Consider the following 27,226-nt stretch of genomic DNA (forward strand, 5'->3'; position numbering starts at 1 on the left):
CCGACCCCCCTCCCCGCAAGAGGCGGTGCGGGTGGGCCGGGCTGAGCGCCTCGCCAACCCCCTTGACATGAAGGGTGGTTCCGCGGCAGCGTGGTTTAACGCGATTGTAACAATCCCGCGCGGTGGCGGCGGTTGGGTTCCGCCGTCTGTCCGTCCGTCTCCCCTGAGGGCGAGGAGTAGGGGCGAAGCTCCCAGTCCTGGCGGGGGGCGGGTGGCTGGGGGAGCAGGGTGTCAGAAATGAAACCCAGGCGTTCCTGTCCGTAAACGGAGGCAGGTCACGCCTCGAGTGCCGTGCTGCGTGTTGGGCCCCTCGGTACCAGGAGGACACTGAGGTGCTGGAGCGTGGCCAGAGAAGGGCAACGAGGTTGGGGACGGGTCTGAAGGGCGGGTCTTATGAGGAGCGTCTGAGGGAGCTGGGGGTGTTTAGCCTGGAGAAGAGGAGGCTGAGGGGAGACCTTATCACTCTCTACAACTACCTGAAAGAAGGTTGTAGCGAGGTGGGTGTTGGTCTCTTCTCCCAAGTTACTAGGGATAGGACAAGAGGAAATGGTCTGAAGTTGTGCCAGGGGAGGTTTAGACTGGGTATTCAGAAAAATTTCACTGGTCAAGCATTGAAACAGGCTGCCCAGAAAGGTGGTGGAGTCACCATCCCTGGAGGTGTTCAAAAAACATGTAGTTGTGGCACTTTGGGACATGGCTTAGGAGGCCTGGGGGTGTTGGGCTGATGGTTGGACTTGATGATCCTAGAGCTCTCTTCCAACCTTAATGATTCTGTGGGGGTGGCTCCTGGTGCTAGGGCTGGGCAGAGGCTTTGGACCTCCAAGTCCTGTCACATTCCTCCTTAATGCCAACACGCACAGAAGAGCTGCCCCCAGTCTGTGCCTGCGTGTTCCCAGAAGTGCCCTCATCTGTGTCATTTTCCTTTCCTAGGAAAAAAGATGCCTTGAAATGTGAGCTTCTCTACAGCACTTACCCATTTTTATGGGTGTCATTGTAAGTATGGAGGACTGAAACATCACAAAACATACCTACAGGCTGGAAGAGCTCCATAAGTATTTATCTGCTTCTAAAAATGACATCTCAGTTTCACACAGCAACATGACATCTTTCTGACACAGCATGTGACACTGCTGCACGATTTTGTTCCACTGGAGGGACTAAAAATAAGTGCTGAACCACTGAACTAGATTTGCATCCTTGTGGAGTTTTGATTATCTCTGCCTTTGTTACTGTTTCGATGGTCTGCCTCACAAGGAGAATTTTCCCAGTGAAGACGACAGACACCATTTCCCTCTAAAACCTCTACAAGCAGGAGACGCCACTGTTAAAGAGTTATTTGTAACAGAAGTGCTATTTATTAGTACAAGCGCTTAACCACCTCATTTTCCTTGCTAGTATTAGGATCAGAAAGGCAAACCAGGTCCAGTTCCATCTGCAGTGGCCAGGGAGACAACTCCCAACTCAGGTTTCTGCTCTGCTCTTTCAATCCCTGTTACAAAACCGGTTCTTGGTGATTCAGGGTATTGCAGCACCACCTGAGGCTAACTCCTGACTGGAAAGAAGACCTTGGGCTAAAAGATTATATGCAAATACTCCTGTGTGGCTATGCAACATGACCTAAGCCAGGCCCAGAAGTGGTGCAACCTTGCAGCAGAGGACAAGCCATCCCTGCCGAAGCGCTGGCATGTCTCACACCTCAGCTGGATACAGCAGCCTGTACACAGCTTTGTGCTGCCACTGCAGTGCTGTTTCTGGCAACCAAGGCAGCTGGTTTCAGGCTGCAGTCAGGAACGCAGATGTCTGTAGGCATTCACGATGGCGACAAGAAAAGTGCCGATGGACTTTTTATTTGCTTTGTCAGGACTAAGACTGTTACAAGTTAGAGATGAGATCGTCAGCAGGATAAACCAAACTCTTAAAAGTATTTCATAAAAGTCTTGTTTATGTGCTTCAGTGTCAGACTGATTGCTCAGTCTGCAAGTATCAACAAAATTCACTCAAGTCAGATTAGCCACAAACGTGCCTGAGCATATCCCCCCAGCTGACTGTCACTGTAGCAAACTTGGAATTGGAGTTGTCCGAGTCTTTCCAATTCTTGGCCTGTGGATCACATCCGATTTTTTTAGCAGCTAAAAAAATATTTGTACTAACTGAAGGAGCTATGGGGTTTGTGTGAAACTTAATGGTAGTGGAGCAATGGTAGGAACGCTGCTAGCCTTAATTTCTTTGAAACCAAACATTTAAATAAAGGCCTCTTAAATGCTTTCTTGAGTCCCTGAGTTATCCATATTCCACAAGGTTTGGTTTCTTCCTCCTTTCCCTATTGAAAATTACTACCTCAGAAATAAGTCTCCTCAATTTATGTACACTAAGATTTATCCTCAATACTGAGAAGAATCCTCAGCCATTTTAAATTTCCTCAAGAAATAATGTAGTAAGAGTTCTAAGTCTCTGGTTGCTTGGGTCTCCATGTTTTTGGGCTATGTTTTGACTTAAAATGCTGCCAGCCAGACTACAGTCTTCTCAGTGTCATTTGAGGGATGGGACAGAGAGGAAATGGAGCTGCTGTGTTTCTTAATGCCAATTTAAAAAAACCAAAAAAAACAAAAAAAAAAAACCCCAAACCCACCCCGTAAACTCTTTTGCTGTCATGACTTGTGCTTTGAAATACCATGAGAATGCATCAATAGGCTAGAAACAGGTTTTCCGTTTACTGTGATTCATACAGAACCCATAGCAGGCTGACACATACACATACAACAGGCTCTGCTGACAGACTAGGGAAACTGTTGTTACCGAAATATATCCAAGTGTGTGCCGTAATTTAAAATTCGAGATGTGCAACATTTAGTATGAATAAAACTGAAACACTGAGAATCTTAAACAAGAGGCAAGTATTTTCTTGGATTAATTTCTTGAATGAAATGAAAACAGTGCTCTTGTTCCCTGAAAACAAATTATTTAATTTAGTACACGCTTAGTCACAAAACCATCCAAATAATTTCTGAAAAGTATTGTTTGTGTAACATTTACACTAAAAATAGGCTATGCAAACAATGAGAATTCTATCATGAACACTGTACAAGCAAAATAGATGTTCACACATTATTTTAATCAGATCCTGAATTCTCTGAAACATCGAGATTAAAAATGTCCTTAATCTTGTCATAAAGAACTAGTACTAAGACTCCTCCTGTTCAATGAAAGATGTTGGAGAATGCTCCAAGGAAGAATGCATTAAGTCCTTCTTGCTCGTATATTTTCATAAAGCAGTCAAGGGTTCCTTTTTATGGACATTCAGTCTCTCCGGTCTGCGCACAAATAAATAAGGACAAATCATGATGGCACTGCACTGAGAAAGAAACTTTGATGCCCAGCAAAGTTTGTCAGTTTTTACTAAAGAACATTAAAGAACTTTTTTTCCTAATGATTCACTTACTGTAGAGCAGTGATCTTTTCACTAATAAATATTTATCTGATGTAATGCTCTATTAGCTGGTTCCAATAGCTAAATTTAGAAAGGCTGTGATCCTTCTTGTGATGCTTCTTTTAAGCTTCACTGGGCAAGTAGAAGGCTTAGGAATTAAATGAGGTCACTCTAGTCCTAAGGGTGCTCTGAATTGTTTCAATGCTATTAAAACTTCCACAACTCTCTTTATTTTCCTTCTTTAGTACCACTAAAGTAGTTTTATACCTCATAGATTTCAGTTCATTACTAATCAATAGAGTCCTCTAAAAAACAGTAAGGTGTTGACTAGCACGATAATATAAAAACACAGGAAGGCTAAGGAGGAGCACAGTCCAGTTTTTATGTAGCCCACCTTGTTTCTGAGCATTAATTTGCTTGACAGACAAAAAGAAAGCAAAAAAGAGGATTTGTTAGAGATCTCGGCGCCATGTTCACCAAAACTTGCTTCTGGTGCATACAGGTGAAGGAAATAAAGGACAACAAGCAGTGAATGTTCACATGTGCGCATACGACCATTTCTGTACAAGTCAGAGCTAATGTACTGAACTATCCCTTCAGCTTTTCCCAGGTACACTAGGACTGAAAATCATGCCAAATCCTTTAAAATTTTCAAAATGTCAGCAGTGGAGTAGACAGCCCACAGGAAAGTTGTGTAGCCATTCTCTGCACAGCAGAGCGCTCGGGAAATCCTCTTGCCCACTGTGGAACTCAGCATAGCGACGACAGCAAGTCTCGCGGATAGCCTGAGTAACGCTACAGCTCCTGACAAAGCGGGTTTGTGTAGACGTGCTTGGTGAACTGTCCAGCACTTCCTGTTTTGGAACTGCAGTCTCCTCGGGATTTGAGGACTGTATTAGGAACTGACACTGGTATTTGCCTTCACTAGGAGAAAACAAGTGTGCTTTTTTTGGTGAGATTAATCCCAAATCCCTGTCTTTATGTGAAATTCTACTGGAAAAAAGACACTAGGTTTTTTACTTAATGTTGAAGTTTTGACTTGCATTAGCTACTTCTTACATCAAGTCTACCTGCAATATCAAGGTGCGATTCTAGACTCTAGAACAGCTGAGAGATAACCTTGCCTACTTATAGGCCTTTGTGATATGCTCTGCGGCTAATAACATGATGTTTGAATTTTCTGATGAAGACAGTGTTACATTTTGTTGTATCTTCTCTTAGGAATCAAGGTGAGAGATCACCGTAGATTTCCTAAACTTAATAAATGCAGAAAATACATCTATGATAAATATTCACATAAATCAATATAAATAAGCATAGTAACATAGCTAAAAAGCATTTTAAATATTTGGGTTTGAGTCTACATGAATACACACACACGAGAAGGTATTTGGTAACAGTTATTACTGCTTAGCTGACAGAAATCAACTTTGCTGAGAGCAGTACTACCGTGCTCATTATTTCAGAAAGTTACCCCATCTGGCAAATGTAATTTAACTGAAGAATTAAAAGGCACTATATTTAATTCAGGGCTTCCTCTTGCATCAGAATAAGCATCATCATGAGAAATTGATAAAAATCATACTAATCAGCTTTATTTGTACCTGAAGCTTCAAAACTACATGACAAACAAGGACACCACATGAAATATATTTATACATCCACCACATATATATGTCCTCTCACTCCCATCCTCTTTTGTGCTAGTAAATCCATTACCTTATATGATTATAATTTATGTTTCTAATACTCTTGGATACTATTCGGTATCTTATTGGTAAGTTAATTACCAGAAATGCAGTCAATTTCTTGGTAAGGCCTCAAGAAGAGCAGTAATTATGAATAAAGACAGCATTGACTGTAGGCCTACTGCTGATGAGGCAGATAAAGCAGAATCTGAAGACAGGGAAATCATATTTAGTCTGAAGGAAGAAGCCAATAGTGCTAATGGTGTTTGCCCACTGTAAGCTTCAAGGGTTTCTGTTACCTAGGACAGGTTACCAGAGGTAGGCAGGCATTACGTTAGAATGTAAGTATCTGCTAGGATTTTTTGAAAGCACCTAAGCAAGTCCTGTGCCAACATTTACTCTGATTTTCTTTTGACTTTCTGGAATACCGAGAGAAAAGAAGATACTCCCGAAAAAAAAACACAGACACAGTTCTTTGGAACTAACAACTTCTTTCTATTAGCAGATGGCCAAACTTCCTTAGGGATGCAGGGAGCAAGGTCCTGACTTTTCAGGAGCTTTTTTGTGTTTTTTTTTTATTTTATGTTTGAGGATGATCTCTGTAGCGAGAATTTCTATTATTAAATGTACTTCAAATGCTACTGAACTACCTAGTAAAACTACCTAATAGCTAGCAACAAGATCCAACAATAATTGCTAATAATACTCTGTCATACCCATCACATGCTGGGAAATAATTCTCATCCTGTACTGAGCTTTGAAGATTACTGATTTTTCTACCTCATACCTGAAGACCAGCTGTGTGCCACACAGATTATTTGTTAACTGCATTAGCTGGGCTAATAAAGGATATTATTCTACGCACACACCTATCTTACTCCAAATACCTCGCTTCTGAGTAGGGAAAAAAACCCAGATCCTGTCTTTCTACTAAAAGCTCTCACCCAGTTGTGAACCAAAATAGCTTTACCAGACTCCCACAATAGTATTATTTAATTTTTCCTCTTGCCTTTCTGGAGGTTTCCACTTTTTTTTCTGAACAGAGGCTCGCCTGCTGTAAGACTATCCAGTTAGCATATCAAACTTCAAAAATCTAGTAAGTAATTTTCAGAAAAGGATTGCAAGCTAGACTGTACCTGCATCATCATGCAGCTCCTGACAGTGTCAAAAGGGTAAGACCACATTCCTGAGCAAGTAGTCACACTGGAGCAGTGAAAAGGCAAAGAATGAATGGAGTTTGATTTGGATTTGGCAACAATCCCTGCAAAATAGAACAGAAATGGAAGCCTGTACAAAGTCTGTAAAATGTATGCCAAATCCAGCAGATACCATGTACAATTTTGATAATTTCTGTTGTTAATCCTACTCTAAAATGACTTGACTCTTTGGTAATATACTCTATTGAGCACAAATAACTGTAAAGACAAAAGCTGTAACTAAGCCCCTTATCAGTTCATAATAAATATTTAAAATACCATTATAAATATTTAAAACATGCATTTTTGTTTGTAAAAGCTACCTTATTGGTATCATAACATCCAAAACAGGAGGCTCGGTACCCGGTGGTTCCCTGTACTGACACACCAAACCCCTGGTGCAGGCCAGGAAGTCCAGGAAGTCAGTCTGTCTTTGCAGTTTGGTTAACACAGTCACCAAGGCCCTGGAACTGTTGCTCAGCAGTGCCTGATATGAAAGAAATTTATGCACAGTTATGCTTTACAGAAGCCCTTCTCTTTAGTACAAGCTACTCTGCATGACTGAAACATTTAACCTTATCAAAATTATATGGAAAACCTAGTAGATCATTGTTTCATCCACTTACGGACAAAGTGTAGAGAAGAAATTGAGACGCGTGGATGGCTGAAGGCAGTTCATGCAAGCAGGTAGTGGTGTCCAGTTGCTGAAACACGTTCAGGTCAAATAACTCCGATTCCAACCTTGTCCTCCTTCAGCTTTCTGAAGAGAATTCTTTCTACATAATACCATGCTTTCACTCCCTCCCCACACATTCATACTCAAATTCATTAGAAGCGTTACTCATTTCAGCTTTTCCCTATAGTGGTATGCTAGCCACAAGCTGTGACAAAGTTAAAAAAAGAAATGCAATTTTTGTATCTGTAGATTCTTCATCTGTTTCCACATTCCACAGGTAACTACACCCAAGCTCTTAGGATTCTCTGTAGGTGAAAACACAGCAAGCAATAAACTGACCTTTGAAAGAAGAACTTCAGGCCGTACACCTTCTTACACTGAGGGTATCACAAAAATACTAATTCAGCCCAAGTACAGGGCACAGAAGGAAAAGGTAGAGTCAAGCAGCCATCCCTGGGACAGCCCTGCACAGCACAGACAGTAACTCGAGTTAATTCAAACCAGGGCAGGCAAATCAGGAAAGCCCACAACAATACAGAATGCAGAGATCTCTGCTGCAAAGCCTTCCTGTTTTCGGGTAATTAATTTTATCTATGTGAATGAATGAAACATACATCTAGAGACATATGCTACCCAAAATCTTTGTTGAAAATCTTCAGTTGATATTCTTGATATAGAACAAGGCTGGTCATTAGCTCTTTAAATGACACCCTGTAAAACCATAAGTTAGCCAAAATTAAACTCCTCTAGTTTCTGGCGTCCCAAGTTGGCAAGGTTCAGGTAAACTTTTCCATATAGAATCTAAAAATCACACAAAACTGTGAGAACTATGCTATAGCACTATTTCCACTGAATCTTCTTCCACTCATTCCAGTGAAGCCTCTTCCTCTCCTTTTCAATAAAGATCTTGCATTTCTTAATACTTTTATGTTTGTAAGTAAAATCTATCTAAAATGTATTATTTACAAAATAGTAAAGAAACACGGCAGTCTCAGAGTAAGACCTATCCTGGGGTATTTTGAAGTTTCCACTTGTAAAGATTCCCTGGCTATTCTTACATTTATTAAAAAAATATTTGTAAGCTATTTTCTTTCTCAGCTTCTGAATTATGCAGTGCTCTTGCAGCCCAGATAGCACGTAACATCTTTCTCATCGATAATCATCCAGTCCTCTGTAATAGTCGGCTTGCGGATCTCCCTGGTGCAACAACTGTGCATCAACCCTCTGATGGAGGAACGGGGAAACATAAAAATCAATGTACTTACTTCTGCTGTGGCCCATACTGTTCACCAAATAAGAAAAAGGTAATCACAGCAGAAGAAACCTTTTGCATAACATTTTTAGGTGTCGATATCTGACATAGCTCTGTTGATTTAAAAGGCGTCACGGTTACATCTCATATAGTAAATGCAGACCGCGTAGATGTACCCCAAATCACTTTCTGTTTGCAGATTCAGTGACAGCAACACTGTAGCTGTAGTAGTGTGGAGTCCAGCATAGCTTAACCACCCTAATATTTTATTAGTTTTACAGAAGGCTTTGCGACCTGCCCTGGCTCGTGTTGCTGCATACGCTGTTGCTAGCTGTAGTAGCAAGCACGAGAGGGGGCAACTGCAATCTAAAGATGCTTGACTGTGCCAGTATTGCCTTTGACACCAAGTGTCTGGCACGCAGAGATAGCCTGGCTTCTTTAACAGAAGTTCCTTTGCACTTTACGGTCTAAAGGGTTTAGTAATTACTATTTTTTTAAAGATAATCCAGCTAAGCAAAACCTAGTGCATGTATCCATATTGTCTTCCCTATTTCTTATCCTGCACAAACCATGTAAGAAAGCATCCAAAGACCTTGAGCTTCAACAATGGATATGCTACTTTGCTAAATACTATACTTCTAAAGAAATTAGTCTTGAGAGCTATTCATGGAATGTTTCTAAAATTGGAGTCAGAAGCTCATACACATGTAAGGCATCTGGAAACGCTTCTAAGAGACAGGAGATTTGAGGAACTATAAACACTGTGTTATTTACATCACGCATGTATTACTTTTTCCACCATAAGAAAAGAAAGAAAACAGCAACCTTAAACTTTCTACATACAAAATGACTGTAATTGAAAAAGGACTGCTTAAGAATTTGCCTGCAATACAAGGAGATTAATCAAACTTTAATGACTGACAGCATTCCTCCTGGTCAGCACCACCAGAAGAGCGCATGGCAAGAGAAGTTTCTGGTACTGCAGTAAAAAACTGTCAGCAAGAGAAAGCGCAGAACATGGGATTTTTGTTCAAATTATCAAAACCTAACCAAAGAAATCTTAAAACAGATAACCTGAGACAGACACAAATAAAGCAGATTTCCCCAGCTATTTTCACAGTAAACAAATTAGATACAAAGAACTTATTTGCAGGTCTGCCGTTATGAATTAGTTTTATGCTATTTGTCAAATGCCAATATTGACATTTCACATCCCAGAACCAAGATTTCTTGTCATTAATTCCTTGGGTGTAGACCTCTGTCTCTCTCAAGAATCCATCCAAGATAAGGGACTTTTCCCAAGCGCACAGAATCACAAGGTAAGGCAGCATAGCGCAAAAGTTTAGTTGCCATTTTGAGCTATAACCTCACAAAGCTCCTTTTCTGGCGCATTGTACAAAACCAAATTCTTAAAACGCTTTAACTATCAATAAGCACATTTCTAGCTTTACATGTAGCAAGAAATCACTTTTCAGTATGAAGCATTATTTATCTACAGCAGTAATATGTGCTTTGCTACCTGTAAGGTTTTTCTGACACTTCCATACTACTGGCTGTCAAGAAAATAATGGGGAAAAAATTAGGAGAGACTCCTGCTTAAGGGACACAGCCCAAGAACTTCACACATTAGAATAAAAGCAGCTGTAATTTCATGTGAGTAAAATTACAAACATAAAAGTTTCTGAGACCAGAATCCACGTTAATGCAATCTTAACTGTGGGAATGGAATTGGGGTTTTTGACAAGGCCCAGAAACATCGGTGTCCGAGTCCAGGATTTTTAATATCCATCTTAATACTTGCATCAGCTAACTCCAAAATAATTACATGTCCTGAACAGAACTTGGAAATTCTGACCACAGTTATAAGCAGTTATTTACATGCACCTCACAAAGTCCTTAATCATTAAAGATCAAAACCCAGATTTCATTACCTTTAAAAATAAGCTACACAGCAAGCTGTGCTCGCTCTTCCTCTTGTTTAAAATAAGCTGATTACAAAACCTTATCAATATACCACCAGTAATTACCAACCATGCTGAGAGAAAGAATTGCACAGCTCTTAACCAGATGGAGTTTATTAAACAGAACTAATATGCAAGGGATTATTTACCTGTTTTTCTTCATCCGCTTTGAACATGAAAACCTGTTTGTATTTGTCCTTAAAAGCAAAGTTTAGAGCCTCTGTTGGGAAATACCGTATAAAGTTTGCCAAATTGGCATGCCAAAAGCTGAAAAATCCTATGGAAAATAATTGGATCTTTAAAATAGCATTTCCAAAGTTTATACTGCACCAAGTATACTATACAATATTCCTTCTGTTGTTTCTACTTCGGTATGAGCTGTAACAAAGGCCAAAATCTTCCTTTTTGGGTTCTTTATTTTTCAGGCGTTTGATATTGGAAATATGGATTTATTCTGACACCAACAGTCGTATGCATTCAGCATTACCACAAGAAAATCTAAAACTGCAAGTGAAACATCAACAATGCTGAGAAATAGGTAAGATTTTCACCTTCCTTACTTCATACATTCCTAAGGCTAGGGATACCTGTGGAAACTGCAGTCTGGAAATTGTAGAATAGAAGAATATGTCACGGAACTGTGTAGGAATTTTCCTGCAGTAGCCTGCCTATGCATTATTGGCTTCCATAGGGGGTGCTCACGCTCCACGTTAAAGCAATGAGGAACGGCTTATACAGGTATCAGAAAAATGGTACCGCTTTTTAGTTTAGAAGAAGAATATAATTACAAGAAAGGATTGCTTTGGACACCCAGATAAATGCATAAGAAGCTAATGGAGCTGAGAAGGTAATGCAGGAGCAAATCTTATGTAGATTATGAGAAAAAAAAAGTCTCTGAGGATGTTCACAGACACTGGACTGGTAGACCACGTTAGACTTTACTACATGATGACAACAAAGTGACCTCTAATGCGTAGCCATACTCTTCATCTGGACTTCTTAATGTTCCTGTGTCACCGTGGGTGAAGGCAAAGACTCCTTGAAGACAAAAAACCCCTCAAAGCTGGGTTTTCATGTCTTACTTTGATCATGCTTTCCTATACATTAACATGAGGATGCCAAATAAATGCTGCTTTTGTGAAACTATGACAAGGAAAATGTTAAGGGGTATTTTACGCTGTCCACAAATACCAACGAGCATGACTTTGCTACTACCAAATCAACCAAAAATCCCTGTGGGGTTGTACCCAGCAGTAACCCCCTCCTCACCACCTCCTCCGCCAGTCTCTGTACTCCTCTGAACACCCATGGCCCACGATGGATGCTCCATTGCTGTCACTTCAGAGATATTTCTAAAAGCTTTTGTTTTTACAAGGTTTTTGAGAGAGAGGGTAGGGTGCGGGACCGGGGAGCAGCCCCAGGTCCCTACCTCGCTCCCTGGGAAAACGCATGAAGCAGTCCACTGTGCCCTTGTACTGCTGGTCTGCCCGGATCTGCCTGGATGAAGCCAGCACCTGCAGCAACAGCCTCATCCACTCAACGGGTGCCGCTGCCATCTTGGAGCTGGCGGCTGCCATGCCACTGGCCAGCAGGTCCTTCCCAAAGGATATGGAGTCGCAGAGGTCCTTGCCCTGCGGGGCCGCCGTGGCGCACCGCCCCACCCCAGCTGCCCACCCACCGTTTCCTCTTCTTCCCAAAAAGCCCACAGCCGGCAGGCACCTGACTGGCTTCTTTTTGCTCAAAAGTTAAAAGCTGATGGTCTCAGGGTATCCAGCTGAGCTGCCTCCGTCCTCCACCCAGAAACTGTGCCTTTTACTTCTGCTATATGGTTTCCTTTCCAGGAGGGCCTCCCTCCCTGAGCTGCAGGCAGCAAGCCTTCTAGAGACCTCAGGAACCTTCCAGAAGCTTCTGTCAGCTGTGAGAACTGCCCGTCTCTCCCAGCCAGGAACTAGAGAATAAAAAACCAGGTAACAAAGGGTAGTTGTTGATCATATTGAATTATGACTTAATAAACATTATATACATATAATACAAATAAACATTATATAAACAAGTACATTAATTTAAGTCATGTGACTTATACCAATTCCACTGCAGGTCAGAAGTACCAACTCCTTCTAGATTGCTGATAGCATTTTTATTTTTAATTGCTTTACCTCCCCTCTATCTCCTGACTTTATGACTAACGAAGGCATGAAACACCAAATTTGTTCAGTCAAAATGTTTTTAACTGTTCATGTTTTCAAATGCTTTGCGTCCCTTGAAATCAGTAATTTTAACCCTGGTGCTCCACTGATTTGTTGTATACCACATTGCTTTGCAAATCATTTTTATAAGTAACAATTTAAAGGCAAAAGAAATTTCTTTTCAGCCGTAGCACTACCATTTTAACTCCTTTAGTAGCTTCTCCCTATCTATTCCTTTTAACATTAACTCTATACAATGATTCACAGCTATAATTATCCTGAAAATTATAAAGCTACAAGATTTCTATCAAAAATACCTGATAAAATCCATTTTCTGTAGGAAATTAAATCACATCAGCCTTTGGGGCTCTTTTTAAACATACTCGTAAAAAAGCTGCGAAATACAGCCTCTGCTGAGTAGACTCACAAAGTCACCAATAGAAATCTCAAGTGTTGTATCCACACGATTAATGCAAATTTTGCAACATTTATGTCGCTGAGCTACACTGCTTTGAGTCTAAAAGGTGTACTGTCCTCGGATGCCCTTAATTCTGTTTAAGGTGCAGTTTCTGGTGAAGAGGCATGCCCATCTAAACAGCTGATGGGCCCTGAAGGAGTCACACCTTCCGACAGTTCTTATTTTCCCCACACACATCTATACATTCGCACTCTTTCTTCTGCACTGACCCAGCTGTGTGTTTGGCCCAGCTGAGTCAACTGAATTTAACCCACTGGCAGCAGAGTAACCTGCGTCTGACAAAACACAAGGGTCTAGATAAAATTTAGCTGTCCTCTTTTTAAAGGACTCTTTAAAGCATTCAAAGATCTTCTTTTTTAGCATTCAAACCATATAGCCCAGCCTTTAAAAGATTGAAACAGGAGACAAACATCAGCAAAATTACCCTTTTCTATACGTGCGTATCTGTATATGCTCACATGTACAGGTTCTGTAAAAACTGTTAAACCTGCTAAAAGCAGTGCAGCAAAGACTGCTTGCTTTTCTGTGTTCCTTCTTCTATCTACAATGAAATCTAATATTCAAACTGCACATATTTTAGACTTTAAAAGGCGCTGTTCAGACGTCGTCCATACTATTACATATTTTTATTTTTCAAACAGAGTAAATCTCACATCACTTGATGTACAGATCTAAAGCACGCTTCTGATACTACTCAGTTTTGTACGTCTCAGACTAAAATACTGTCCCCCATCTTCTAGGAACCATAAATTCTAGGGACAACTGATTAACAAAACCTGCCACCAAATGCTTAAACTTCAGGCCTAAGACTTCTACTGCTTGGAATTAAAGCAACTGTTGAGCGATTCAAGGCAAGCTGTGAATCACTCTGTGAGAGCGGGCAGTTATAAGCATTTGACTGACTATGTTAGAACTACTCTGAACAGTGTGATTTACTAGGGAAAACAGGATTGAGAGCTTTGATCATGAGAGCGTATGGAACTGAATTTACTTTCATGGATACTTAAAACTTTTTGATCTGGTTGTTTAAAATGCAACTTTAGTCATGCATTTTATGAAGAGCACTCATGAAAAGCAAGTAGAAACAGCAGAAGGGAAAAAAAATGCTCTGTTGACATGGAACATGATGAAATGCTTTGCAGATGATCAGATATAGGTGTGCTGGCTGTGGGTAAAAAGACATCACCCCCCACAATCTTATATTTTTAACCTAAACTTTAGTTAAAAAAGCTTTAGGAAAGCTGGTCTGTAGATTACAAACATCTTAACAATTTCTATGAAAGCTGAATTTTGCAGAATTCTGATTTTGCAAACATCTTGCCTTCTCTTGCCTTATATGGATGTAACATAACTTTTTTTTCTAATATCCGGCTGTAAATTGTGGACGATGTAGCTAAACAAATATGGTTTAAATAAACAAAAGAGAAAATATGTTAAGTAAAAAAATAATAGAATAACGCTTTACTGGTCTTTGCCAAATATACATTTTTTATTATGGAATTATGAATATAATATAAAATTAGCTGAGTCCATGCATGTTTTAAAACCATACCCCCCTGCGCCCCATCTTCTTTTGTGCCTTCAAAATTGCGTTTTAACAAATATAAGTATTATTTATAGTTAAAACTCATGAATTCAAGTAAAACATCAACCACACTATAGTACCGGAGTGTGCAGGAGAACATACTGGCAAAAGTGGTAAGGCATCAGTTTTGTGTGGCTAAGTGCCATGAATTGGCTAAAAGATTTCTTTCTGTTTTGATGAACACAACGTAACTGAAAACATTTATTTTTCATGCCCTTAGAGGTGCAAAATTTTAAGTAATTGGAAAACTTTTTTTCTTCCCTCCATCACCAATTGCCAGATATTCAGAGTACTTTGAGGCTTTCAGCTTATCATGCTACATTGCATACTATACACTGAACAGCAGTGAATGTACAAATTATGTGATGTTTTCATATAATAAAGTTATGAACAGGATAAATAACTTGACAGTATATAAAGATAAGAACTTTGGTTCTCTGAAATCTTTTTAAGTATTCAATTGATGAGATCATTAGAACCATCACTGAAGTTTTACCTGTGTCATCACCACAAGGTAGATTTATTTTTGTAAAAGCATTTCGAAGATAACGCCATGGGTGGGCACCACTACTGAGTTAATTTCTCTTTATATGGAAGTACTTTAAAGAGATGACAACACCCCATGGGATGGCTGAACATTCAGGAGGCTCATCTACGTAGCTAAGCCGAAGGACAGTTTAAAGGCCAGTTCAACAGCAGCTTCTGTGACTGAGTCATGAAAACAGACATAACACTCCTGAGGTTTTGGATGTAGAATGAGTCTCCTGGGGAAAAAACAAAAAAGAAAGAAAAAAATTCATCATAGGCATTAGCTTTCTCTCCTCGACTGATATATGCTGGTTGTACTCTGAGGTTTCAGTAAGATGTTAAAAACAACTGCTGTATAAGACAGCTAGCAAATTCCTGCGGCTCTCCTGCATTATCTTCTTTCAGTATATTAGATGTGTAAATCAAGTTGTTCTCTGCTCAGTTTTCTCAAGGCTGTGTATGGAAAAAATTATTCAGGTTTTCAGGATCTATTTGTCTGGTACTGCTGTGTTTGCGGTAATCTGAGTTTCCAGGCTACAAGCTGTGATCAAGGACTTGGGAGCAAGCCCCAGTATTCACATATTTACTGATTTTTAAACTTTATACATCTGGGTAGGTACATTCCCACATGTCAACCTAATAAGCTCTTTTAGGGAAAGAGCTAAAACAGGAAAGCTGTTAATACCTGTGCATGACTGTGTAGCATTATAGCATAGCAATATAGCACTGTAAATACTAACAGACTGCCACCGATTTAATGCGTTGTTTGATAATGCAGAGACTGAAAAAATATTTTTTAAAAGGTACCAACAACAGCATAAACATTTTCAAATGTTTAATTTAAATATTTTTATTTTTCCAACTGCAAGGATAGCGACAAACTGTAGTCAGAGAATAATTTCTACGTTATTATTCCTGGCCAATATAATCACCTGTGGATGATGTTTCCTGTCATTGTATCAGAAAAAAGTTCTGATGCCATACTTAAAAATGTCTTTTGCTGTTTTCTGACTTTCCTGCTTGCACAATAGTTGAACTAGTTGGTAATTCTAACTTAATGAATTAATCAAGCATAATCATTTATCTTCCTTTCACCTCCTGCCTATACTGAATTTGTTTTTCATATGGTGAAAGCACAGCTTCCATTTAACTGGACATTTGCATTTTTCTTTCTGTTTATCTAGTAGGAATACCAAATACTGAAGATGAACGCAGAAAAGAAGGAAACATCCTCTTGACTGACTACGACTAGTATGACTGACTGCTTACTGCAGCTAAAATGCAGACAGCACAAAATAACAGTAGACGTAGGAAAGAATAACGTATGAGAAGCAGTGCCTATAGAACAGGGCTTTCTGGCCTGGACTTAAATAGTTACAACATCTGGTATGTTCTGAATTGTGAAGAAATGACACATACTGCTTCCTCATTACACCTATTTTATTTACTTAAAAAAAATGTATTATATTTAATATTTAATGCCTAGGGCAGTATGCTGTTCTGTCGTGCAAAGAATGCTTAGCTAGGTAGCAATAACTGTAGGCATCATTAAGAAAATGACTAAAAATACGTTTCACTAATAACACAAATCACAATCCATTAGCAATGATAATGGCAGAACTTTGAAAGCAAATTGAGGAAAGAAAACTCACATTCTAAAATAACTCAAATAGATTGGTAGGTTGCTCTTCCCAATGAAAAACAAACAAACCAACAACCAACCAGCCAGCCACTACAACTGTTCTCCCTCCTTTCTTGTATCACTCTGTCAGCACTACGGATGGAGGCAGGAGAGGTGGGATTTACTTGCAAAGCAGGGAATGGAGAGGTCAGAAGGAGCGTGAGGAGCACAAAGAAAGCACAGGGCATTAGGAGAATGATCGCAGCACACCTGCCTAGCACAGCGCAGCACTGCAAAGGGTGCCAGCTCTGTGGCGTTAACATGCCGGGGCCGTGCTCGCCTGCACTAACACACCTATGTTTTACAGCAGGTGGAACATCACACCGATGCGACTTCCCACATCCCAAATCAAAGCTATCTCCACCAGCCAGCTCAAGCACTTCTGTGATGTGCTGCAGTTAAATTTATTCTTAAAGAGTACAGTGGCATATTCGAAATGGAAAACTTTGCGAGAAATATATTTCTTTGTCTTTAAACTCACCCCACAACCCAGTAATTCATTGTTGGTGGTGGTTTCTTCTGATCAGTCCAGTTATCAGGAGAGCACTCGAACAAAACTCCGTGTTCCCTTACCAGATCTAGGTCCTCAGCTGCCTTACTAAATTCTGACATCCCACTGCCTGCTTCTTCCTTTTTCTGTAAAACAATTGGTGAAGTGTTAGTTCAGAATGAACTATTTTTACATAAACACTAGCAAATATAACTAATGTGATTTCTTCAGGAATCTGTGATGAATGATACTGCTGTCAAAAAGCCAGAGTTGCAGATATAGATACAGCTATAGCTGTAGCAATCTATCTTGCTGTCTGTATAGCAAGATGTAACTAACTTGCTTACATGATTCTTTTCACCACAGTTTTGTTCCTTTGGCATCAATGGGCTTCTCCATTGTTATACAAGTTGGAGGTAGACACATGCTCCTTTTCTTTTTTCCTTCTAGCTGACCACTATTTCTCTAATGAGACATCTGAGGTAATATAGTTTCTTTAAAAAAGTGTGTTCCAACAGCTAAAGCTCTCATCTTTCTTCCTCTGTGTGCCGCCCTAATTAAGAACTGTGATAGTAAGTCTATTGAATAAACTTGGCCTGGCAAGAACTTCTTCTTGTAAGCACAGTTGAAGCATTTTGCTCAGAGTGTTTTCTTGCTCTTACTCAGAATGAGTGCATGAGGTGTATAGAAAATAAAGACATTATCCTGTTTTGTTGAGTTTTTAGGGCGGTGTGTTATACAGAGCTTTTGAATAAACCTTGCAAAAGCTCCAGTTGTTTCTACCTGAACTCCTGGTACCTGTCTGGTGAGGATCAAACTGCATGCGCAAAAACTACTCTCTGCTCTGCCTTGGTGCTCAACGGTCGTGTGAGTCCATTAAAGCCATGGTACCTTTCACCAGAAATGTGAGGGGAAATAGACCAGAATGGATATGGAGATAAACACAGGAGGAATTCTGAAAGGGTTTGTCACTAGTTTCACTCTTCTCCCACTGAAGTCAAATAAAGTTTTGAAGCCTTTTGTAAATGTCTATGTAATAACGAAAAAACAAGCTTTAAATCTTTCTTTGCTTTTTGAAGCATGAGAAGTGAGATGAGATTATGGAAACGGGAGCGGAAATCCCTTTGAAACAAATTATCTCAAGAGAGTTGCTAAGCCAGGGCATCTCTGGATCTGCCAATGAAACTTCTGTTCCCATCAGTTGCTTCAAAGCTGAACAAAAAGGTTTTCTTGAAAACAAAACCAAACCTCAAGGAACTTCTGTCTGCCCTATGCAAAAGCAGAAACCACATCTTTCAATCTGCCTACAATATTGAAGATGGGGGGCTGAAGATCTAGAAGAGAAAGGATAATCACAACGTCACAACTATCTTAATGTCTCAAAAATGGTAGAAGAAAAAGTGAAATGCACCTTAGTAGGTGAGAAACAAAATGGCTAATATTTGCCTGAGAAAATGCCTTTTCAATTTCCCTAAACATGCTTCAGATTAAATTGATAAAGCACATTCTAAACTACTAGTAGTTCATAGAGTAGAAGAGATTTCACAATAGATGACTTTACCCTTCCTGTATCTTTCCTCAGTGCATAAAATTGTTTCAAACCTTATTCTTGCTAATACTGGTACTGAAAAAGACTTAAGGAGTATGTTAGTACTCAGTCTAATGATCTTCCCTACCAAAAAACCGGGGTTGTTATCATGCAATTTCCAAGCTGACATTTGTCTGTATTTTAGCACATCTTACACTACGCCATCCATACTGAAAATACTCAAGAAAGGTTATGTATTAAGAGGGGATATTTGATGGAATGATGAGGGTCTGTACTTTCATACGCATTTAAATAAAATCAGAAGGAAAGAAGTTTTAGAGTAAGAAAATACTAAGATGATGGTGAAGAAAATGAGAGCAGGGCTGCTTATTACATACAGTGAAACATATATATTAGCGTGTAAGACTACAGAGCTTATTTTTGCTCAATTTAAAATTGATTCAAAATTTCTGTGCACACTTAGAAGTTGTGAATTTTCAGTTCTCAAAAAGTGAGGCAAAATTCATTATTCATCAGTTTACAATAATTTTGCATTATTGGTGCAATTCTCTGAATTCTAAACTATAACAATATTTAGCTGATGTCAAACAACAAGCCGTATAATAGAACATTTCTATATTTACCTTTTTTGTTGTGCACTATGAACAAAGAAAACTATTAATTCTTTCATGTTTTCCTCACACCATAATGCAACCTGCCAATTTCAGCATTAAGAGTTGGAGCCAACAAGGAAAAAGCACCCCTAAATTTCTCTGAAAGAGAAGCTTTGTTCTGCAGCACTTGTTCATCAATTATTTCTGATTTTCAGAGCAGAATGAACCCAGCTGCTGCCTACTGTACTCACGTCTGAAGAAGCCAAAAAAGCATGTGCTGAGGTAGCTGTGCCCAAAACAGAAGTTTTGACTTTCAAGCGTGAGTTTTCCACTTTCCATCAGCTACACTTAATGGTTGAATGCTTCCTGTATTGATTTTTTTTGTTTGTTTGAACTAGAAACTGTCTATTTAATAGTTGTCACCCAAGGCAATTTGATGATAAGAAATATTTGCGTATCCTCTGTGCTTGCTTTGGGTTTCTACATCTCCAATAGAAGCGCCCAAAATACATGACTCATTGCCAAAGTCCTGCTCAGCCAAACCCCAGTGTCCCATGAAGCCGACAGAACAATCCACCAAATTAACCCATTTTTCTAATGCTTAAAAATTCCTAGATGATTTACAAGGCACATCTGTCTAACCAGAAGTGCCTTCTTTGGTAACTTCAAGAAAACAGTAAGAAAAATTATACTGTTATTTGCACACTGCATTCATTCAATTTGTACTGTTATTTCCCACTTCTCATTTAACTCACTTAGATTGTCACTTTAGGATCTGAAAAATGCAACTGACAGACAGTATTCCATTTAGGTTTATAGTTAATTATTTCTCTTTTCCAAAAGGACTAAACAGGTCAAACAATCAGCAGAGATGAAACGTTATCGTAATTTGGTTCACGTCAATAAGTCAACTGTGCAATTAACAAACCAGACTTTAAGCAAAATAAAGTGTGCATTGAGCACAGAATGTCTGATCTGAATGGACTATCTCATAGATTGGTTCTTATACCTATTGCTTAGATTTCTGCGTTACTACCACCATCGTACTCCAGATGGGTCATCTGGAGTGAACAGAAGTTTTTAATCAAACACAAGGCAGTACCGTTGCTGACATTCAATCTGTCCATTTTTAAGTCTAATCTAAATACCAAATACCCACATAAAGCTCTGGCAGCTGGGATCAGGCTTCAGCCCAAGTCTAGAGCAAGGCTTGAATTGGGATCTCTGTAAAGGGAAAAAGCCCTACCTATTCTGGCACCCCACCTAATCTAAAACCCAAGACAGCTGGCAGAGTAATTAAAAGGAATCGGTCATTATAGCCAGTTGTTTTTGAGACCGATATCCATGTGAACCAAAGATTGCAGACATCAGTGGATGACAAATGTATAAGCAATCTTGGGAAGCATAGAGACCACAGACACTAAGAACAAGCGACCCTCTTGCCGTCAGAGGCCCTCTTCAGGTCACTGTTCAGAAACACTGACAACACAGGGAGGGGAGACTGCACAGTCACTGCTCATATGAAACATTTTCTGTGAGAAAAGAGGGCCTAATTTTCCTTTAGCTGCCAATCTGAAATCCCCTCCCAGCATTAACATGGCTAAAACCTCCTCTTTTGCTACGTACGGTTCCTGAACCCAGCGTGTGAAACTTGCTGAGTCCTAATGTGAAAGAGAATAAGCAAACACTAGACCGGAGGCACGTAGTATTTATTTTGAGGGCATTTTTGGTGGGAGATCAAGCCATAATTGCATGCGTACTTGGTTGGACGGTCAGAGAAAGAACCTGCCCATAACAGTAAAAATACCAGGAGCTTTGAAAACAACCACACTAGTGAGCTGTTCAACTAATGAAGTGAAAACAGTCTTGAAATAGTGAGTTGAGAATGTAAATAGAGAAGCAGAACGCAAAGCTTCCATACTTCTTTCCTCATGGACTGCTGAAAAATGGAACGAATTGAAAGACAGCAACGATAGAAATTCTCAATTAACTGCGGGTGGATGGAGCCGCCGAGCCGTGCTACTTCTTTGTGAGTGGGAGTAATGAAGATTCCTTGCATCGTTTCCAAAGAGAGATAATGGAAGAGAGTATTCTCAGGACCAGATGTCAACCTTAAAAAAAATAGGAGAATTCATTTAATATTAAAAAAATTTTGAAAGCAATTTCAGTTAAACAACATATACTTTTCTTTCTTAAGACAGAATTGTTTTTCTGGTATAGAAATTTAAGACAGAATTGTTTTTCTGGTATTCTGAATAGAATACAAAAATGGATACACACGTTCAAAAAGTGCCAATTTCTACACCAAGGAAATCCTGCTAATTTGGACTGTTAATACTCAATTACAAAAAAAAAAAGAGAAAAAGCCAAACCCAAAACAAAACAAACCAAAAAACGATGCGACTAGTTAGGTATTGCACTTGTGTTCTCAAAAATTCTCACCTGAAAAAGAGAAATAAAAGCTTTGGGGGGGAGAAGGGAGTGGGGAAAGAAAGGCTTGCTTAGAGCTCAAACAAAACACCAGAGCAGACTGTGCTGTCACAATCAACAAGGGGGAACTGGGAAGATCGTGGCTTCTTTGTCCTTTTTACACCGAACTAGAGGTACCAGGGGGGCACAAGGTATGTGTGTGGTCCAAAACTCTTTTATTTGAACTTCCAAGGTCACGCATAGGTGGGCCGTGCATATGTTCTGCTGACATACCCTTGAGAAACAGTCGTCTTTTCTAACCAAGCTCTCCATTTAAGAGCTTCACTTTTGAGAACCCTTGCATAGCAAAGGTTTGGTTAGAATGAAATGCAGGAACTTCTGTGATCTGTGCATATTCAAAAAACAATCCAAGTATGGCCTTAAAAATTAAATACTTAATAAAAAATAATTTCTTACTTGAGAGCATTAAGAAGTTCTGTATCTTTCTCTGAAAGGTTCTTTCTGAGGTTTCCTAAATGAAATGGATTTGGTAGGGTATGTTTTCTTCTAGTGGCCTGAAAAACAAACAGATAGATGAGCTAGCAGAGAAGACACAACTAAGGGAAGAACAGAATCAAACCAACAAATCACCTACTTAGAAGAAAATAATGCAGCATTCTTTTAAAAGGCCCAAACAGTTGCATCAACTTACATAAATGTATTTTATAGACTATTTTAGACTAAAATAGGTTAGAAGCAGTTGTACAACTGTACAGCAATTTGTTCTGTTAACTTTTGTTTACACTGTTGTTATTTTGGGGATATTCTCCAACTCTTTCTGCTGATTCCAATGCAGCTGTGCCCACTTTAGTCATGTGAAAAAGCCAAATACTTATAAGCAACAATAAAATTTAAAAAGTGATGGCTCTGAGGCTGACCCAAAGCTTCCCAAGGCAACGGAAATATTTTCTACTGAATTCAGGGGCTCTTAGATTTATTCTTTTATAGTAGGCTTTTTTAAAAAAAAAGAAAAAGGTACTTGAGTGAGTTTTTAGAAGAACTGCCACCTCCCCCAAGCCCACCAGAACCTTAACTATTCTCTTTGTCTTTGTTCTCAGACCTGATCCACTACAGATTGTGGATTACTGCTTTCATCTTCCGCAGGACCTTCATTACTGTGGTCAGCTCCTCCATCGTTTCTCGTAGGGCTCGGCTTACGTGTCATTAAGGAAGAGTCACCAAACAGGGTCCTTTTGCTTGCTGGAGTGGTTACTGATTTGGAAGTATTTTGTAGCTTGCTTAGGATAGGCGAGGTGGTCAAGCTCTCCAGTTTGTCACGTGTTGCAGGAAGGAACCAGTCAGCACAAGATAAAGGCGGAATGGAAGGAGAATCTAGCCTTTCCTCTATGCTGGCATCTATTCCTTCCAGTTGAAGTATGGTGGCCTTCACCTGATCGACATATATACAGTCTGGTCCTGGGTTCCCAATAGCTTTTGATGCACAGCCTCCTGCCTCCAGCAGGACACACAGCATAAAGTGTCTCTGTAAACATGGAGGTAGCAACATCAGCCTTTGGTTTCATACACGGTATGTGCTGTATCGTATTCATATCTCATCAGATACTTGGGCAAAATACAGCACTGTATTCAACAATCCCTCCTCATCTCCAGAGGAGTTATTTTTTCCTGATCAAATAATGTCCAAGGAGATCTGTTATCATGTTATTTAAGTTAATCCAGCTGTCATTTACATACCTAGTTGTTTGCTTTTAAAAAAGTCCACATTGAAAAAAACCCCACATTTCTGAAATGAGTTGTCTGAAAATACAAGGGCATGAAAGTAAAAATACCTTCAACTGAGTGAAAAGGCATAAAAATAATGCAAATTTACACTTAAACTCGCAAGCTTTACAAATGTATAAATAATGCTACTCTCTGAGATATTCTATCCCATGAAACAGCTAGAATATGAATAGTTTTAAAATGACTAAATAAAATGCATGGAAAGTTTTGATCTTAACAACAGACAACACACAAGAGCAAAACAGAGCATCAGAGAAAGGGCGTGCTGGAAATGTTAACTTACCAAGCCAACTATCAGTAAAAAGTATCTTGCTTCAGGTTCCCTATATCCTGTAGAACTTGTAACTTCACATGGCTGGATATGATGATGTGGAAATACTTCCCGCCATATCACTAACTGACCAATCCTCTGCTCTGCTGCCAAGGGTAACAGACAATAGTGCCGACAATATAAACCTATATCAATAAGATCTTCCTTTGGCAAGTGATTACCAATCAAGTAACCCTTAATTAAACACAGAAAAGGAAGTGCATTAAGTAAGAAATACAACACCACTGCTTATCACCTAAGAGTACTTTTCATATAGAGATATCCATGCTCCACATGCATTGAGACTGTAAGCTTTCTGGCCAGAGGCTGTCTTTCTGGTATACGGCTGTATACCAGAGAACACCGAGCTTTTGCACCACATCTGAAGAACCAAAATGTTGAAATATAAACAAATAAAACATCAGCGTATATGAAAGTTATCAGAGGTGAGCTGGGACATGCATTAAGTGCTTGCAGAAGAGCTACAGAGCTAAGGTGCTTTAATTCTCATTTCCTGCCTGCCAAAAATACTGAGCTTTCGCTGGAATTAATAACATTTGCAAAGAAGATACCTAGCACAACAGTGTTTCTAGCACTAAAGGGCATTACCGTTAAAGCACTGTCATGACAGATACTTGTAGTTCCATTTGGGCTAACAGTTTAGTCTCATAATGCTACCAGCATAAAAAAAAATTGCATTTTAAAATCCTTAAAATGTAAGTTTCCTTACAGCAAAGGCTGTCACCTTCCTTTCTTTATACTGTGGAATACACTGTCTACATTTAATAAAGATAAATAAATTAACAAATGAGGCCAAAGTGAAAAAGCTGTCATTCCAATTTCTCAAGTTTTTGATTTAAAGGCAGATTAAAGATAGGTCACCTGTTTTCTTTATTAAAAAAAGGCAAAGAACAAGAAAATTCCCGTTAGAATATCATATGGTCTCACTTGAATTGACTCTTAGTACTTTCTTATTACTGTATCTCTTCAATCCTCGGATCATGCATAGCAAAATGCCCGTAAGACAATTTGAAACAAGTGTTTTGTTCTTACTGATCGTAGAGCACATTTCACCTCCTGTCATCAATTTTTTTCTACTATGGTGTTTGAGTTTTAGGTCTGTTACTAGAAATACATGTTTAAAGCAATCATATATTTTTTTGTATTTGTGAGGTTCTGAAGAAAGCTACTCCATGACTGGGTTAGATTTCCAGATGCATTTTCCTAATCTTTAGGCCTTAATCACTAGTACTACCTTGTAGAAGAGACAAGAGCCCATTATAACATATAGTCTTCTCATGTCGTAAAAATCTTCAGACTGTGGAAAAAGAAGCATGGTATAATTTTTAATTCGGAATTTTTATTTCATTGACCAAATGCAAGTGAAGTAATTCTAGTCAATTGCAATCGATATCTCTTGATACTTTCATTTTTGACCATTTCTTGTTATCAGGACAGCAATTAATACTGAACAGTTAAGTAAAATACCAAGTTTTTACCCTCCATTATTGACTTTTGTGTCACTGTGATTTTCTCTAACCATTTTCAATGAGATAACAGAATTCCTACTTAGTTTTTACCTGTCCATAACTATTTTTGTCAGGATATGCTAATTCCCAGAGTTCTTAACAGCAAAGTAGCTGAAGCATAACTCTTGACACCAGAGGCCCTCCTAGAGTAAAACTTCCAAGTCAAAGCATTTTTCCCAGTATTTGACATTTTATGCAAAATATACCCATTCATTGATCTAATTTAGACACTCTCAGATTAGTAACACTACCTTTAGCTGGATATAGTGTATTTCAAACAAAGTGGGTGCAATCAATTTCTGTGCAATAAACTACAACTTACAAACACTGCTTTCTGTAAATAATCATCCAGGTTGTTTAGTACAGGGATACCTTTTTTATTCGTTTGCGAGATGGACTGTATGTCTGCCTGCCTTGTATTCTAGGTTTTAAGAATCGTTAAGTACCTTTTGTAATTAAGGATATGTATGTCCCAAGTTGTTATGCTAAATATGTGATCAAACGAATTATTGTTATGCTCAGTTATACCTATAAAGAAAATAATTTTTAAATAACTGTTCTGGAACATGAGTTTAAAGAAAGCTCTTTCATTAGAAAGTAAAACTGACATTTCCATCTGTTTACACCTCACTGTCCTATACAGCGCAGTAAAGAACATGCATAGCAAGGGATACTTCAGTATATCACTATCTTCTCCTTTAACAGTATTAAAAACATGCATAACTTTTAATTGCTTTCTGTGAACTGGAAAATTAAGGTCTCAGTGCTCCACAGAAGCTTTCAGGTTTATTCACAATTGCTTGGGAAAGAGTTATCTATATGAAAAAAGAAACGTAACAACAATCAGCTATGTTGAAATAAGAGTGTCCTTGTAGACATCCCATGGACTTAAATTATAGTAAAACACAGGTGTTCAGTGACTAACCCTACAGGACTATAATACAGTTATAATGTTAACCATGGAGAGAAATTCAGGATAAACAGAAGGGGTAAAACTGAGCTGTCTTAAAACAAGAATAATACAGTGTGCCCTTGCTTTGACTCCCACTTGATTAAAAGAAGTAGATGAGTTTGGAATCACAGCTTTTTAAACTACTGAATATGACATCAAGGCAAAGAGATACTATGCAATGCAAACATCAAAAATAAAACATTTACCAGCTCTGCAAAGTCAGCTGCTTCCAGATCACTCAGTGCTGTGTCAATTTCCATCTGAAATATTACACCAGTACATTTTAACAGAGATTTCCAACACATGAACTTACAACAATAACATAGTCTCAGAAGATGAGTGCAAAGTGAATGGACAAAAATTTGCACACACTTTTCAGTAGTAATATCAAGAACACCTCACCTCATCAAATGAAAGAAAAATTCCTCTTAATTGCAGTGTATTTCCCTCTTCTTTGCAACTGTAAAATTTCTCTGCTTGTGTGTCTGCCAAACCCACTGTTCCTTATAAAGGAGATGTCACTCTTATTTTCAGCATGCTTTAAAACATGAGATCTAGAGACTCCCCCTTGAAGGCTAGTGACAACTCTGGTATCTGGCACACTATTGTATCCAGCCGAGTTATTAGAAAAATCTTTTTCACAATGGATTTAGTTTTTGTCTACATGGAAATTGCCCAAACTTTCACACACATTACCTTTGTTCTACTGACACCTCTTTAATCTTGCTTATTTCTCTAACTATGAGAGCTTTTGGTTAATAGAACTTTTACTAAAAATACTTTCCTTTATAGAACATGGTACTAGGCACTGAAGTTCATGACGTAAACGTACTACCTAATGAAAAGAACCTAAACCCCATCATTATTAACTTCTTGGGCTGTATTAACAGGCTGGCTCTAATTGAAATACAGCCAGGTTTTCAAACAGAGAAA

At 39.0% G+C, this 27,226-nt stretch overlaps 1 protein-coding gene across 2 annotated transcripts in view; it reads right to left on the minus strand.

Moving 5' to 3' along the window:
- Positions 1–14,190: 14,190 nt before the first annotated feature.
- The window catches only part of INTU (inturned planar cell polarity protein), a 57,573-nt gene continuing 44,537 nt past the window's right edge, over positions 14,191–27,226 (minus strand). For both annotated transcript variants that reach the window (XM_064450489.1, XM_064450488.1), the window contains exons 9-16: positions 26,500–26,553; positions 25,068–25,130; positions 23,786–24,007; positions 22,820–23,242; positions 22,177–22,274; positions 21,212–21,401; positions 17,140–17,294; positions 14,191–15,213 (exon numbers count right to left, since the gene is read on the minus strand). In XM_064450489.1, coding sequence (XP_064306559.1) covers positions 15,102–15,213; positions 17,140–17,294; positions 21,212–21,401; positions 22,177–22,274; positions 22,820–23,242; positions 23,786–24,007; positions 25,068–25,130; positions 26,500–26,553 — 1,317 coding nt within the window. In that variant the 3' untranslated portion in view covers positions 14,191–15,101. The remainder of the gene's footprint in view (positions 15,214–17,139; positions 17,295–21,211; positions 21,402–22,176; positions 22,275–22,819; positions 23,243–23,785; positions 24,008–25,067; positions 25,131–26,499; positions 26,554–27,226) is intronic.

The sequence above is a fragment of the Phalacrocorax carbo genome, chromosome 4, assembly GCF_963921805.1.
Source record: "Phalacrocorax carbo chromosome 4, bPhaCar2.1, whole genome shotgun sequence".
Taxonomy (NCBI): domain Eukaryota; kingdom Metazoa; phylum Chordata; class Aves; order Suliformes; family Phalacrocoracidae; genus Phalacrocorax; species Phalacrocorax carbo.